The sequence below is a fragment of the Salmo trutta genome, chromosome 14 (assembly GCF_901001165.1).
Source record: "Salmo trutta chromosome 14, fSalTru1.1, whole genome shotgun sequence".
NCBI classification, from domain to species: domain Eukaryota; kingdom Metazoa; phylum Chordata; class Actinopteri; order Salmoniformes; family Salmonidae; genus Salmo; species Salmo trutta.
In genome coordinates, this window is record NC_042970.1 from 59,186,084 (window position 1) to 59,203,166 (window position 17,083).

Here is a 17,083-nt window from a genome sequence, read left to right on the forward strand (position 1 = left end):
CAAACTGGTCTTCCAAATGGACAATGACCTCAAGCATACTTCCAAAGTTGTGGCAAAATAGCTTAAGGACAACAAACTCAAGGTATTGGAGTGGCCATCACAAAGCCCTGACTTCAATCCCATAAAGAATTTGTGGGCAGAACTGAAAAAGCATGTGTGAGCAAGTAGGCCTACAAACCTGACTAAGTTACACCAGCTCTGTCAGGAGGAATGGGCCAAAATTCACCCAACTTATTGTGGGAAGCCTGTGGAAGGCTACCAGAAACGTTTGACCCAAGTTAAACAATTTAAAGGCAATGCTCCCAAATACTAATTGAGTGTATGTAAACTTCTGACCCACTGGGAATGTGATAAAAGTAAAAAAAGCTGACAAAAATGACTCTCTCCACTATTATTCTGACATTTCACATTCTTAAAATAAAGTAGTGATCCTAACTGACCTAAGACAGGTAATTTTTACTAGGATTAAATGTCAGGAATTGTGAAAAACTGAGTTTAAATGTGTATGTAGACTTTGACTTCAACTGTATATAAACTCAGGGGGAAAAAATGCCCTCTCACTGTCAACTGCGTTTATTTTCAGCAAACTTAACATGTGTAAATATCTGTATGAACATAAGATTCAACAACAGACAAACTGAACAAGTTCCACAGACATGTGACTAACAGAAATGGAATAATGTGTCCCTGAACAAAGGGGGGGTCAAAATCAAAAGTAATAGTCAGTATCTGCTGTGGCCACCAGCTGCATTAAGTACTGCAGTGCATCTCCTCCTCTTGGACTGCACCAGATTTGCCAGTTCTTGCTCTGAGATGTTACCCCACTCTTCCACGAAGGCACCTGCAAGTTCCCGGACATTTCTGTGGGGGGAATATCCATAGCCCTCACCCTCCGATCCAACAGGTCCCAGATGTGCTCAATGGGATTGAGATCCGGGCTCTTCGCTGGCCATGGCTGAACAATGACATTCCTGTCTTGCAGGAAATCACGCACAGAACGAGCAGTATGGCTGTTGGCATTGTCATGCTGGAGGGTCACGTCAGGATGAGCCTGCAGGAAGGGTACCACATGAGGGTGGAGGATGTCTTCCCTGTAACGCACAGCGTTGAGATTGCCTGCAATGACAACAAGCTCAGTCCGATGAAGCTGTGACACACTGCCCCAGACCATGATGGATCCTCCACCTCCAAAAAAAAAAATAGATTCCTTTCCAGAGTACAGGCCTTGGTGTAACGCTCATTCCTTCGACGATAAAACGCAAATCCGACCATCACCCCGGGTGAGACAAAACCGCAACTCGTCAGTGAAGAGCACTTTTTGCTAGTCCTGTCTGTTCCTGCGACGGTGGGTTTGTGCCCATAGGCAACAAACCCACCGTCGGTTGCCCCAACATAGGTTGCCGGTGATATCTGGTGAGGACCTGCCTTACAACAGGCCTACAAGCCCTCAGTCCAGCCTCTCTCAGCCTATTGCGGACAGTCTGAACACTGGAGGGAGGGATTGTGCGTTCCTGGTGTAACTTGGCAGTTGCTGTTGCTATCCTGTACCTGTCCCGCAGGTGTGATGTTCGGATGTACCGATCCTGTGCAGGTGTTGTTACACGTGGTCTGCCACTGCGAGGACGATCAGCTGTCCGTCCTGTCTCCCTGTAGCGCTGTCTTAGGCGTCTCACAGTACAGACATTGCAATGTATTGCCTTGGCCACATCTGCTGTCCTCATGCCTCCTTGCAGCATGCCTAAGGCACATTCACGTAGATGAGCAGGGACCCTGGGCATCTTTCTTTTGGTGTTTTTCCAGAGTCAGTAGAAAGGCCTCTTCAGTATCCTAAGGTTTCATAACTGTGACCTTGATTGCCTACTAAGCTGTTAGTGTCTTAACGACTGTTCCACAGGTGCATGTTCATTGAACAAGCATGGGAAACAGTTTTTAAACCCTTTACAATGAAGATCTGTGAAGTTATTTGGATTTTTACTAATTATCTTTGAAAGACAGGTTCCTGAAAAGCTAGATTTTATATATTTATACACACACACACACACACACACACGCACACACACACATACATACACACACATATACATACACATATATACATACACACATATAAATAAATAAAACACACACATATAAATAAATAAAACACACACACACACAAAGCTCCATTATTAGCTCGTTTTAACTATTCCTATAGAAATTGCCATCTGTCAGGTACTCAGCAGGAAGGTCTGATTTCACTATTATTAAAACAAGACCCAGGTGTCAAATATAAAGATCCAGTCCATCTAAAAAAAACTGGAGGCCTCTTACATGTCAATGTTGTGATGCAAAAATACTAGCGACATGCATAGCACTCAGAATAAAAAAGGTTTTACCAGGTATTGTGCATGCTGATCAGGCATTTGTTTTACATTGACGATATATTGGAGATAATATACAACAACTACTAGAAATAATAGAACATGAAACATCTAAGAATCCAGGCAAGGTATTTATAGCGGAGTTTGAAAAGGCCTTTGATAAGTAAGACTGGATTGTATTTATAAATGCCTGGATTATTTAAATTCGGTTGAGTCTCTTACAAAAATGGGTAAAAGTAGTGTATAGCACCCTAGGTGTAAAATAGTAAATAGTGGCTACTCGTTTTGAATTGTCAAGAGGAGTTCAACTAGGGTGTCCGCTGTCAGCATATCTATTCGTTATGGCCATTTAAAATGCTAGCTATTAAAATCAGATCAAATAAGAGAGGATTAGAAATTCAAGGATTAAAAACAAAAGTGTCCATGTATGCTGATTTACTCAAGTTTTAGATTAAGTCCGCAAGCTAGATCCCTGCAATGACGCATTGAAGATCTAGATAAGTTTTAGTCCAGAAAAGTTAAGTGTACAATAAATTCAAATCATTTGGGCAAAATAATATTTTGCTTTATCTGAGATGCCAAACCAGACAAGATAAAGTGTGCCTATCTATATAATAAATATGAACTGGCTGGGTTGAGATGAGTAAATATAAAAACACTAAACCACTCAAAGCTTCACTTACACAAAAGTTTTACTTGAACCCTAAATAGTTCTCAAGTAGAACTATGAAAAGCTCATCCATTGTTTAAAAAAGGCATTTTGTGCAGATTGCCATGTCTCATTTTTGATTAATTGAAAATGTAACCTTTTTCAAAGTATCTCTCTTTTTCAAACAAGCATTGCAGAGCTGGTTACAATTTCATCCCCCTGAAAAGGTAGTTGTTCTATCACAACAAATATTATGGTTGAACTCAATTGTGCTGGTTGATAAAATACCTGTATTTTTGGAAAAGGTTATTTTGTTTTTAAATGATATTGTAAATTGCAATGGTAGAGTAATGTCTTTCATGGAGTTATCAGAATTGTATGGGAAGGTCTGCTCAATCCAAGACTACAACCAATTGATTACAGCATTACCCCCAAAAATTGAGGTGGCAGGTGGCAGCGGGAGGAGGTAGGGAAATGGTCTGTCTGCTCAATTAAAATCATCAAAACTGGCAGAGGAATAAAAAATAATCATAAATAGGAAAGTATACCAGTTTCATTTGAGGACCAGGATGTTGACAGCTGTGTCATACAGACAGCAAAATAGCTGGGAAGAGATTTTTGATGTACCGATTTCATGGTACAGGGTATATGAGTTGATACATAAAACTACAAGATTCAAGACGTCATGCTTTTCAGCTGCAATTATTATATAGAATAGCCTGTTTCTGGTCTCAGGTTCAGGAATGGCCGAAAAAGCATAACAATCTAAAATTGACTCTAGAAATATCATTGTTGGGAGATCTGGAGAGACCAGTCAATTATTAATACTCTTAGTAAAAGTATTTATCTTCAATGCGCAATCTGTGGATTCTATTCGATTACATAGATTCAAATTGTATGTTAAACATCACAGCATAGTTGAAAGACATATGGTGGGTAGAAATCAGAAGAGGGTGGCCAGCAGAGATAGGTGGGATGGGCTGAGGGAAGCCGAGGGTTGGGATGTGAAATTGGAGACAAGTGGGAGTAGAGTTGCTGGACGGGGGATAGAATGACGGTCAAAGATAAAAGTTTATAAAAAAGCATGTTTGAATGACAATGAGGGGCAACGTTGTTACATGTAATGCCTGGTTGCCTGAGGCTGATGCCATGCAGGTTTTGTACGTGTGTACACATGCATATACACACACACACTTGCATTCAAACCCACACACACACGTAAATGGGGGGGGGGGGGGGGTCAGATGGTTGAGGGGCAGCTCTCGGGGGAACTGTGGGGGGTGGGGGATCTTGGAGGCCTGGCAGTTGGGAGCTTGGGCCGGTGGCTGATAGGTCACTGGTTTGGTTCCCAGTTTTTGACCTTGAGCAGGGCGTTGACCCAGGTTGCTTCTGTGGTTCGCTCTGGATGGGAGTCTGTTAGATAACTGAATGTAATGTAAAATGTTGAGCGGCTTCACTGCTAGTAGATTATATATGTTTTAATATTCAATTATGTTTTTTATTATATAATAAAAAATAAAAACAAAAATGTTGTCTAGTGTCAAACTTTCTTTTGCAGGAAGTGCACAGAGATACATCCAAATCTTTAGATAATTAATGCTTAGATCGATCTGAGACATTCATAGTTACTCATTGTCACATTCTTTAACAGTCTGCATGCAAAGCATAGGCCTATTGATTATATTATAGCGCATCGTAATATAACACTGTCGGTGTGTTACATGAATAAATTCTTCAATACAACTTCAAATCACAACAATTATATTTCCATGTTGAGTGCAAAAGCCTAAAGCTAGCTAGATTAATAATTACACTTGAACTTGGATCTTTCGTTTCTACATTTCCTGACACTCCATCAAGCACGGATCAGTATTGTATAGCAATCAGTAAAACATGAATCCTGAAGTCTGCAGGCATAGCCATTCAGATTTTACCTTCTAATGTTAGCCTACATGCATAATTGTAGCCTACTTTGCAATATCACTGCCATTTTATTAAAGGATTCTTCAGTGAGGAAAGAAAAGTTTTCATCCATGCTTTATGAGCTCAGTAGACCTGACTGCCTAACTCATCACTCTCGGGATTTCATTCATTCTCATAAACAAAAGTTTTTCTACAAAGGATATTGATGTTAGGTCAGTCCTTGCCATCACAGTTCCATCTTGTATAACGGTTCAAACACACCGACATTTCACAAAATAGTACGCAGCGTCATCTGGATATATATGCAACAAAGGTTCAACATTTTGACGCATACGTTCGATATATCCAATGTACGCACCACACCGAACGCACTGCAACGCAGCGTTTAATTGGAAATGAACGTAATTCTGGTGTACCAAAATGCAATTACACTGTCGTTGCGTTCAAAGCGTAATGGTTATATTCTCCTCCCAGTAGCAAGTGGAATATATCAATTCTGATTTGTGGTTTTCAACTTCAAGTTATGGTTGCCTGTAGCCCATTAATGATAATTTCACACTTTGTGTGGTCATTCCAACAATTTTGTTCATGGTTACAGGTGGTTTAGAATGTCCAATTATTCATTTTGTTAGACAGTTTATCCTCGAGTCCGGGCTTTACTAAGGATTCTTCTCATCCGTGTACTTCTGGCCGATTATCAGGTTTAGTAGTTTGCAGGCCTTTGCCCTACCTTAATGAGAAACGGTAAACTTATAGTGGGGCAAGTTATTTCAATTTATGCTCCAATGTGCCTCGCAAATAAAAGGCTACAACAGTGGCTACCAACAGGTCAATCGTGATCTCCAAGCATTTCTGTAAAAAACAACAACGATAAAGCCCAAGACAGTACAGTTTGGTTTAGAAAATCTGATAAAGCCCTGCGTTCCTATTTATTTTATTTGTTTCGCGCCGTTAACGGTAGGTGCACTTGATTCAACAGCCCTAGTGCAGGGAAGGAAAAGTGGGCTACAATTATGCATGTAGGCCAACATTATAAATGTAATCATGTTCACTATGCCTACAGACTTTCGGATATATGTACTTGTTATTACTCATATTCGACATCAAAATGCTCTCAGCCCTCAGATGAAGTTGTTTCACCCCGTATGTCCTCTCGGTGCAGTCAATTCCTGGTTCCCTATGGTTTACAACTTCTCTTGGGCCTTGTGTCCCTTCCCGCAGCATATGTTTGGCTCATCTGGTTTTCCACGCTTCTTGTTACTACCTTCACTCTCAAGCACTCTTAACAGGTTCTGCTGCACTACCATTATAGCTTGCAAAATTGTTTTGTAAATTCAATTTCTTTCTGAGAAAGAGGTATACATAGTTCAAAATCTTGAATTTAAGGGGATACATGTAATTTTAGATAGTTGGTACATAAGCTTTAAACAATAGATATAGTAAATAAGGGAAATATCACTTCTATGTGAAGGGAACAATTCATTTGTTAAAGAGCTGTAAGTATGATCATTTTCCACAACAGATGGTCTACAAAGTGGTGTAGACATGTTTTTTTCTACCAGTGTAAAAACAGATCTAGGAAGTATAACGTCAAATTGCTTCCAGTCACCCCAAACATTATTTTATACATACAAAAAATCTATTCCCCCTATTATCCTGCGATTGCTGCGATTGTTTTTCTAAACGTTAGATATTCTAAATGGATTATGGTTAAACAGTTTCCAGTAGAGTAAAACTTGTTGATGAAAAGAAAGCTTAAAAGGCTTTACAATTCTGAAAAGTAAAGTCTCAGCGCAAAACAAAATCTATACCTAAAACATAATCTAAATTCAAAAGGTTAAATTCTGGACTGTCGCCTCATTCATCTTAAATACAAAATGCTGGAATATAGAGCAAAAAATGTCAATCTTAGCCTCAGTGTCAAAATACATAGTCCAAATAGATATGGTGAGGACTGTACATCTTGTCAAGCTCACCGTGTGTGTATAAGACCAAAACAATGTCGCTGGTAGGAAGTAAAACTGAAGTGTGTCACTGCCTTGACTCACAGTGAGCCCATTTGACATCTCTTTCTGTTGTCCATTGAAAGTTTTCAATAACTTTTCAAGGAACTATCAATCTGCTGACAGACATGATCTCGCGCAAAGATCGTAAGCAGTTGTTTGTGTACTTTTCCAATGTACCAGCCTCCTAGAGAGAGAAAAAGAGAGCGAGTGATAGAGAAAAGTAAGCCAAGTATCAACAACAGGTTGAGTTATGAGTACAACTTAGCTATTTAGCGAATATTAAAATGTTACGTAATTATGTTACGAAATTTGCTAGAAAAAAAGCAAACCTGGCACAGTCGGGGCAGCATTGATGAAAGGTAATTGAACCCCATTGGCTCCTGGCTATACCATATGCTGTCACTGGTGATGACCATCTTCTTAGGATGGAGGTAGAGGGCGGTGGCATCTGATGGGATCTTGCTCAGATACTTCTCCAAGGAGGCGACTGGACAGAGGTGACTACCAGGGTTCTGAAACATGATTCCACAGCGATTCTGCCAGTTCTGCTCTTCGGCATCTTTGTGGTTCGGTCTTTCCTCGTTGGAAGTCATCGTTGCATATTTTGCTCCGTTTTCATCGTACTTTATTACAAACGACTGTGGCGTTAGCCGCCTATTGCCCTCCTTTCCTCTGGGGCCAAAGTGTAACTGGATATCAAACCACACTTTGTTGACTAGCCCTCTGGGTGTGTAGGGGCTTAGCACAGTAGAGTTTTGAAGAATCTCAAGGTCTTGTGCTTTAATCACCTTAGGATGGGTAGTTTTGTCCCTGCCCTCTCGTCTGATTTTCTTTAGTACCCCAATAAATACATTATTAGAGGAGGTAAACTCACTGTCCTTCATCAAGCACCAGGCTCTGCTAAGGGGAGGGAGGTTAATGAATCTGTTCACGCCAGCCCGGATTCCGATATAGCTCGGGATACAATACTCCCCACCTTTACCCCTTCGAACAGAACAGTAAAAATCTCGCAAGAGCACATTCATTTCAGATTTCTCAATGGTTGAAAAATCCACTATCATCTGTTTCTCTGACAGCCAGTCCTTGAAGCAGTTTATAGCCCACAAAGTTTGCTTGTTGGTTGCTTGTACAATGCTGCTCTTTTCTAGTTGATCTAATACTTCAGTGTCTACCTCTGCATGTCTTGACACCGTGGGCCTATCCGTATCCATGTTCAGACACTCTTCTATGAACAGATCAAATGAATCAAATGTTATGTTCGCAAATTCATCCATGGGATAACTCTGACAATGTTTTGTTAAGGCATGAGCAAGCTTCAGTTTGGCTGGTGGCTAGGCGAACCGAATTAGTGCGCTCCCTTAAAATGACCTTTGCTTGAAAAACGAGAAAAATACTGCAACAGTACTGTTTGGCAACAGTACTGTTTGGCGACAGTACTGTTCGTCCATTTTGAGACGCCGTTGCCAGTATACGCTTCCTAAAAACAGTCAGAATTAATCTAAAATAACGCTGTCATTCATTTTGATGTTTTTGCAGAGATCTTAGTCTCACAATTTTACATCTAACTTAGACGTTTGGTGCAGTATTTCTTAATGAAAAGATTTGCATCAAAACGAGTCGTCTCTCGTTGAATGACAAAAAAAATACTTTATTGAAGAATCCCTATTGTTGACCAATCACCGAATGGGCGTAGACTTCAGCTACAAACTTCGGCTTGCCTTAAGAAATAAAAAATGTGTGCCCGAACAGCCGAAAAAGAACCTCACCGAAGTCCAAAAACAAACAAAAAATGTCACAAACTCATCCAAACTTTTTGGCTGGGAAGCATGCGGACGCCTTTACAATGTTGCAGAACGTAAATAATGCACACAGTGATAACTTTTAGAGTGAAAGTGAAAAGGTAGCCATGAGGCTATCCCATAATAAATCAATTACCTTTGTGTTTTTCTAGCTGATCTAATACTTCAGTGTCGACCTCTGCATGTCTTGACACCGTAGGCCTATCCGTATCCATGTTCAGCCACTCTTCTACAAAAACAGATAAAATAAATCAAATGTTATGTTTGCAAATCCATCTATTGGGTAGCCGTTACAATGTAACAGAATGTAAATAATGCACAGTGATACCAAATATACTTTTAACTAAGCCAAGAGTCTTCATCTGCGTTGGTTACAATGAGAGTAAATGAAGCACAGTGGGCAGAACAAGCAAGAAGATGGGCAGAGCTAAGCACGAGCTAGCAAGATACTATTTGCACATTTTATTTGCATATTTCTGTTAGGGAAGTGTGTGTGTGCGCACAAGAACTCAATTCGCCCTTGGACTCCTTCTAAACAACGTTTTTTGAAACTTTGGCAAAGCATCAAGTCTACAACATTTAGTGCAGGGGAGAGTGGGGTAAGTTGAGCCAAATGGATATTATGAGCCACCCTTGTTTCTAGGAAACCATATCAAAAAAACTACATTGTCATCATTTCATGGAGTCTGTCAGACAGCATCCATAGAAAAATCTGAATAAAATAATATTATATTAATTGAAATAAAAGGTTTAAAAAAATAAGTGTGCACTGGCCCTTTACTAGTCATGTATTAGCAGAGTGATATAGCCGTCTGCAGCGAGTGCAAAACAAATTCTGCGCTCAACATACTGCATGTTCTTTTCACCACATTGGTGGTGAGTGGAAGTTCTAAACGGATGTTTCAGATTTATTCCACCAGTGACGTATCTGGTATATTTTGTCTGTAGTGTTACTTTTGAGAGTTAAAGTGATGAAGTAGCCTTGAGGTTATTTTTTTATTGAAATCAAACTTTCTATACATGCTCATAGTAGAAATGATGAGGACGTGAATCTTGGACCTGAATGACCAACCTCAGTGGATAGAGGTGCTCAGTTTGCCCATTTTGGACCCCCCAGTCTATCATGAAATACCTATATCTCTGTCACTAATAATATAATAAATATAATTTGAAAGCTTAAAAACACAGGACCGTAAAACTATTTAATATTGTTGTAAATGAAAATTTTTATAATCTACATCGCAAAGCTAAATAATAGCAAATGATTGATACCATCCTTATTTTGTTTCAGCTCCAGTTATAGTATTAATTGAATAATCCACTCAAAAATGTTTAGTTGCCTTTTTTCTTCTTCATTAGTGCACTGTTGATACAGTTCCAAAATGTTTTGCATGTCAGAAATCAATTTGTCAAGATATAGCTAAGTGTATTGTGCCACATCATCATGATGATGCGTTATGCAACATATGATGCATTTTACGTCACCATGACAATGTGGCACAATACAAAAATGTAGATTTTGATTGTACAGAACCTTAGGCTTAAGTAAATTAAAATATTCCAGTTATACCTGTGGTTTTTATTCTCTTTTGTGCTTGAGTGGTTGCACTGTCTTCAGCTTCGATTATATCTCCATCTGTGTGATAAATGGCACACGGGTGAGAACTGCAAATATACAATGCGACACAGATTATTTATTTTTTTCAACATAAAAAGAGCCTCTTTCCTTATCCAGGACTAAAAAGCACTTTCATTAGAGATTCCCAATCGAGCATGCTTTTTAGGCCCGGATTACTCTGTCTCAGGGAAACCGGCTCCTAATGCTTACCTCTCCACATTTTTCTTTTTGGCCTTTGCATTTCTTGGTCCTGGGGCTCAGAGGAGTCAGAGGTTTCATCCATTGATGTAGGGGTTCCCACTGGATTGTTTTGTGTGGAGGGTTTGCCTGGCTGTATTGGTGAGGGGATTTTTGGCTGTATTGGTCTGGGGATTTTGGGCTGTATTGGTCTGGGGATTTTGGGCTGTATTGGTGTGGGAGTTCCGTTCATGCAGATGGATGTGGGGATTCCGTTCAGGCAGATGTATGTGGGGATTCCATCTAGCTTGGTTGGTGTGGCGGGTTTGCCTGGGTCTGTTGGTGTGGGGAGTCCGTCTAGTTCGGCTGGTGCAGGGGTTCCCACTGAATTCATTGGTGAAGGGGTTCCCAATGTTTTGGTTGATGTGGAGTGTTTGCCTGGCTCTGTTGGTGTGGCGATTTTGTTCAGGCTGATGGATGTGGTAATTCCGTCTGGCATAGTTGGAGCAGGGGTTCCTGATGGATCAATTGCTGTAGGAGTTGCCACTAGATTGGTTGGTGTAGGGATTCCCACTGGATTGGTTGGTGTGGAGGGTTTGCCTGGCTCGGTTGGTGTGGGGATTAGGTTCAGTTGTAAAGATATGGGGATTCCGTCTCGCTTGGTTGGTGCCGGGAATCCCACTGGATTGATAGTTGTAGGGGTTCCCACTGGATTGATTAGTGTGTTGGTTATGCCCGTTTCTGTTGGTGTGGGTATTACGTTCAGTTGGATGGAGATGGGTATTCTGTGTAGCTCTGTCGATACAGGGGTTCCCACTGGATCGACTGTTGTAGGTGTTCCCTCTACCTCGGCTGGTGCGGGGGTCCCGTCTGGCTCTGGAGACACTGGGGAGCACTGTAATTGGGACTCGGTGCCGAGTGTGACTGCATTATAAAGAATGATTAGTTATTCAAATAATCACTACAATGAGCATCAGAAGCTTTTATTTGCATGACAAATAAAGAAACATGAGATACACTACCGAGAAACCCAAAGCTCATCTTCAAGCAAAACTACAGTGAGCTGGTTACAAAGACTAACAAAACATAGAGATCTGGAGAATACTGACTATACATGGGGTTCATTAATGCCATAAAAAAAATGGTTTCTCTTCCCAGGTTCCTTTAATCTTTTCTTACCTCTTCATTTTTTTATTTTAAACATTGGACTCCACAATCATGTAATTTGCCTGGGCTAACAAAACCCATCGTATTTGTAAAGCTCACTTACAAAAGCTTAAGGAAAGTGTCGGCCTAGGCCTACCAATCTTTAAAACGTTAATACTGGGCTGATAAATTTCCCTGATAAATTGGACACCGATGCCCCCCTGTGGGTAAATATTGAAGTCAAGACCGCAACAAAATCCTCTCTTCCAGCCATGCCTTTTTATTATTTTTTTAAAAATGTAACTAGGCAAGTCAGTTAAGAACAAATTCTTATTTAAAATGCTGGCCTACCACAGCCAAATACCTCCCTTAACCCGGACGACGCTGGGCCAATTGTGCGCCGCCCTATGGGACTCCCGACCACGGCCAGTTGTGATACAGCCCGGGATTGAACCAATAATCGAACCAGGGTCTGTAGTGACGCCTCTAGCACGAAGATGAAGTGCCTTAGACCGCTGCGCCACTCGGGAACAAAGCAGAGTGCCTAAACAAACTGACAGGCAATACCTTTCTTTTGAGAAATGTGTGTTATGGTGCCTAATACCTCTGTATACACATCAATATGTTTTAATTATTATTTTGTTCCATCCAGGTCTGAGAAGGTATTTGTTGAGTGGGGGGAGAAGGGACTGGCCACATTAGAACATATAGAGAAGCAATTTGCATCATTCAACCAGTTACAGAACACATTTGAACTCTCCCATTTCTTATGCTATTTACACGCAAGACACTGAAGGAAGATTAAACATTTTGAAACTCTCCCCTCCCTGTACAACATTTATTTTATTACCCACTAAAGTTCTCTCCCAACTCAAAACACCTCGTCCCACAGTCTGTCTCCTTTTTCTCTAACTATACGGAGGCCTCTACTAGTCACCCCAAGGAGACCTAGGGTAGCTAAAGAGTTAAATATTGAGATCTCAGACAATATCTGGGGAGAAGCCCTGTCTAGAATTTCACTCTTGTTCCATCAATGACAGATATCAATTGATATAAAGTAATGCATACTTTGCAAAACCAAACTACATAGAATTTACCCTCAGGTCTTCCCACTGTGTGACAGATGTAAAGCCCCAGAGGGTTCATGACTTTTGTGGTATTCAAAAGGTATGAGAGGGCCATTGAACCTGACCCAGAACTTGCTCTCTTCGGCAGCTCAGAGACTGTTTTAAAATCATTCTATGGAGGAACAACAGGCTCTGATGTTTGGTATGGTGGCTGCCCCCCCCCCCCAATTTTTTTTTTTACAGAATGCAAGTCACCCACCCCCCCTTGCTTCCGGAGATGGCTATCAAAAATGATTAACACCATAAACATAGAAAATATTTGTTTTTACAAGACTATTCCTAAGTATTTTGTCTGAAATGTCTTTTTCGTTATGTGTCGGATCCCAGTAAGACTAGCTGTCGCCATTGGCATCAGCTAATGGGGATCCTAATAAATCAAATCCAGATTTAGTTTCTGTTTTTGGATAGAGATTATGAACGCTTATTGTTGTTGTAACTGTCATATTGTTGTCACTTAAAGAAGATATTCACAGATTTCTAACGTTATATCGTCATATTGCATAGCTCGGATACACATGAAAACATGAAATGATCACGGGAATTGATAAAACGTCACTCAAAGATGCACAAATACAATATAACATTCAAAATGGGTGAATCTTTCCTTTATGCAATATTCTACTTTATGTCTGGCAGCTGAGTTTGAGTAATAAACTGTTAAAGAAAATCCTCCTAAAATAAAATATTTTTAAAAAAACAATAAAAAAAACATGGAACTCGAGGTACACTTACCATTCAGAAGACCCAAATAAATGTTTCTCAATGTTTCAATAGAGCCCGTTTCTTTTATGACTTGGGGGTGAGGGCAAAAGGAATCCATATCGATATGTTTTGTTCCCTGTCTCCTTTTTCCAAGCAGGAGAAGGGGAACAAATCCTAGAGTGTGTAATTTGTAGAGCTGAAACACAGAATCAGACATTCAGATTTAAAGTAGTAGCTAGCCTAGAATTTGAAAAATATTATTATTATTATTATTATTTAACATTGTTATATGGGGAGGGGGAACACTTACCAATACTTTTGTGGAAGTCAATATCTGAGAGCTATTATTATAATGGGTGCAATCATTGTGGCCCCATTCGTTATCATACTTCTTCATTGCTTGTAACATCTTCTTCTCTTTTGGATGGTTAAAGAAACAACTGTTGCAGGTCTTACTAAACACAGTGGTTTGTGTCTGACACTGTATACACAGTGAGCCTGACATTTCATCCCTTTTAAAATCTGAAGAGAGAAATGATAAGCAGTTTAGTCATGCCAACTACTACAATTAGCTAGATAGCTATCTAGCTAACAAGCCAGGTAAATACCGTAAAAGGCAACACAGTAACTGGGCAGGGGATTCTAACTTCAGTCCAGGGGAACGTTTGCTAACTAGCAAATATAAAACTACACATTAGCTAGCAAGTTTACAAGGTATTTGGTAGCTGGGCAGAGCACTGACATTCAACTGAACCAGCAAAGGTACACATCACATAGGTCCTAGGATTGGATATCCTAATAAAATGGCAATGGAGAAAAATCAAACAAACGAAAAATGAAGAAGACTGCTAGCAGCCAGCAACATTTGGGGTGTATTCAAGCAGTCATAACTGAAAAAAACGTTTTGCAACGGGAAACGTTTTGCAACAAAAACTAGAGTTTCTATTGGACGAATTCAGGTAGGCCCCTCCCGTTTGGTTCCTAGTGAAAACATCCCATGCTTTTGTAGCATAGCAACAAGGTCTTTGTTTTGAACAGTTCTTGGTCTAGCAAACGCGCTCTCCAGTGTGCAGATTAATTTAAAAAATGAATATTCGGTTTTTTTAATTGTAATTTTGAAGCTAGTTGTTGTAAACGTTTCATAGCAGTACACATACGACCGTGCAATATGATGAATATAGTCACAGGTAAATGGGTGGCCCGACGCCATTTTCCTGTGACTATATTATTGATATAGCACGGCCTTTCTTAACGTTACTGCTCTTCTAAAACCTTTAGAACATGTATACAACGCAACATAATCAATATTTCTTACCGTCTCGAAATGAACGTAGAGCTAGTTACTAGCTCAGAGATCTCGCAGTTGACTTTGCCCCTCTACTGTTCTTGCTGAAATGATTCGAATTTTCTAAACGTTTACTGCCTGCTGCTGCTGCTGGTAGTAATAAAACAATGACTTCCGGTTTTGTGCCTTCAAAATAAAAGCGCTGCTTTGAATAAAAGTTAAAAAATTGTTCAAATTCAATACGTTTTCTTCATTGGCCATTTTAACAAGCTACTGCTGCAGTGCTACACAGTCAGTGAGCACGGTTACATGCACACTATAAAATGTGCATGTGACTGTGGATAGTCAGATTAATATAGGGTAATATAGAGTAATATGGGGTAACTAGCCCCCCCCAAAGAGCAACGTCCAATTGCTGACACAAAAAAAGCACATTTTGGTATAAAAATAAAAAAGATTGGTATGTGGATGATGGTAATGTTTAGGCAAACAAACTATGAAGGGAAATAAGTAGCTACAGTTTACACCCCCCATAGATTAGTATGTCCAAATCTATTTTATATATTTTTTGTAATTAACTCTTAAAAGCAAAAGTATGGGTATCTTATTCTAATTAAATAAATAAAATAATGAAAGAAAATGGAATTGCACATCTCACTATTACAGTGGTGATTTTAGCATGTCAATTTCGGTGGAGCAAACGCCCCTTTTTTTGATGCATGGCAGCAAAGCCACAACACAACACAATATATGAATTGCACTATAACAGTGACAAACGGTGCCCAATCACTGCTGGGGCCTACATAAAATTGTCCCAACAGCAGAGCTTTCTTTTCAGCACCATGGAATGAATCCTTACCATTGCTACACCTGGCTATCAGCGGAGCCTGATAGCCAGGTATAGCTGATATGGCTGACTTGTATAAACAAATGTGGTTTCGACTGACAATTGAGATGTACCAACTATGGCATAACGGGACAACGAGCGGATAAGAGGCAATCTGTAATTTTGATTAAAACATTAATGAGCGAGCTAGGACGGGCTTAGTCAAAATAACTAACTTTTGAAATGTACAGTGACAGAATTCAGAACATGGGTCGTTCTTACAGTGTTCTACCAGTACACCAAGTCAGAACCGTAGGATAAATGAAGGGGCCATACAAGCAGACAATGAAAGCTCTTACAATATTTGATGATTACATTTCTCTAAAACAGGCTAGAGGCTACATGTGCTCCACCAAATCAGAACAGTAGGCTAAGGTATGAGGGGGAAAGGGACCAACTTATTAGGGGGAGGCACATGGGCTACTAACAGCTTACTACACAACATACACTTTGTATTACTTTTTTAGCTACAGTATACACTACCGGTCAAAAGTTTAGACCACCTACTCATTCAAGGGTTTTTCTTTATTTTTACTATTTTGTACATTGTAGAATAATAGTGAAGACATCAAAACTATGAAATAACACATATGGAATCACGTTGGCACCAAAAAAGTGTTAAACAAATCAAAATATATTTTATATTTGAGATTCTTCAAATAGCTACTCTTTGCCTTGATGACAGCTTTGCACACGCTTGGCATTCCCTTAACCAGCTTCACCTGGAATGCTTTTCCAAAAGTCTTGAAGGAGTTCCCACATATGCTGAGCACTTGTTGGCTGCTTTTCCTTCACTGGATTGACAGCATGGCCAATGTATTCAACCTTCTCTGGCACATGGTGTTGAATGTTTATCCTTTTAAGCTTGGAAAAGAGACCCTTAAACCCAGACTTGGATCACACATACCCACCCCACTGAATAGCAGGCGAGTGATTGCTTTGCAACGCTTGCAGTTAGCCACTGATTCCTTCCAAACCACTCATTGTTGAATTTGCAATTTCCAACTTGTTGTGTAATGTTTATGTCCAATGGCAGATGAGCACTGATATGTTTTAGCTATAATTTTTCTTCATATGACAAGTATTGAAAAGGATTTGCCAGTAGATTGTTGACGTGATTCATGATGATGACTGCTTGTCTAGCTTGCTAGCTGAGATTTTGAAAGTATGATGTTGACATGACCAGTCCAATCAAGCTACGGTAAATATAACGTGATTTGACGTCATTTTATCTGTGGCCAATGACCTTGAGCCTTCTTGGATGGGCCCTTCTAATGTAACACTATGGCAGCACTCAAGGCGCTTGGATTTTTGAGCTCTCCCCATAGATTTTGCGGTGAAGTAGTGTCCCCATGAGTGACAGAACACTGAGCCAATCACGGCGCAACTAAAGAACTTTACCAAC

The 17,083-nt window shown here is 40.0% G+C and overlaps 1 protein-coding gene across 1 annotated transcript; it reads right to left on the minus strand.

Moving 5' to 3' along the window:
- Positions 1-4,483: 4,483 nt before the first annotated feature.
- LOC115208477 (uncharacterized) lies at positions 4,484-14,982 on the minus strand. The gene is made up of 8 exons (XM_029776560.1): positions 14,823-14,982; positions 13,818-14,029; positions 13,538-13,703; positions 10,566-11,456; positions 10,308-10,373; positions 8,874-8,966; positions 7,268-8,163; positions 4,484-7,122 (listed from the first exon to the last, which is right to left on the minus strand). Exons 2-8 carry the CDS (start codon positions 14,010-14,012, stop codon positions 7,036-7,038), a joined length of 2,394 nt encoding a protein of 797 aa, XP_029632420.1. The 5' UTR covers positions 14,013-14,029; positions 14,823-14,982; the 3' UTR covers positions 4,484-7,035.
- Between the last annotated feature and the right edge of the window lie 2,101 nt (positions 14,983-17,083).

What these genes read in the sequence shown, in the direction of transcription:
- LOC115208477 (XM_029776560.1), bottom strand. Translation starts at nt 14,012, where the DNA reads ATGTCAGGCTCACTGTGTATACAGTGTCAGACACAAACCACTGTGTTT. An exon ending in TGACTTCCACAAAAGTATTG is followed by an intron (nt 13,704 to 13,817) that starts GTAAGTGTTCCC and finishes TCTGTGTTTCAG; the next exon opens with CTCTACAAATTACACACTCT. An exon ending in TTATTTGGGTCTTCTGAATG is followed by an intron (nt 11,457 to 13,537) that starts GTAAGTGTACCT and finishes TTTATAATGCAG; the next exon opens with TCACACTCGGCACCGAGTCC.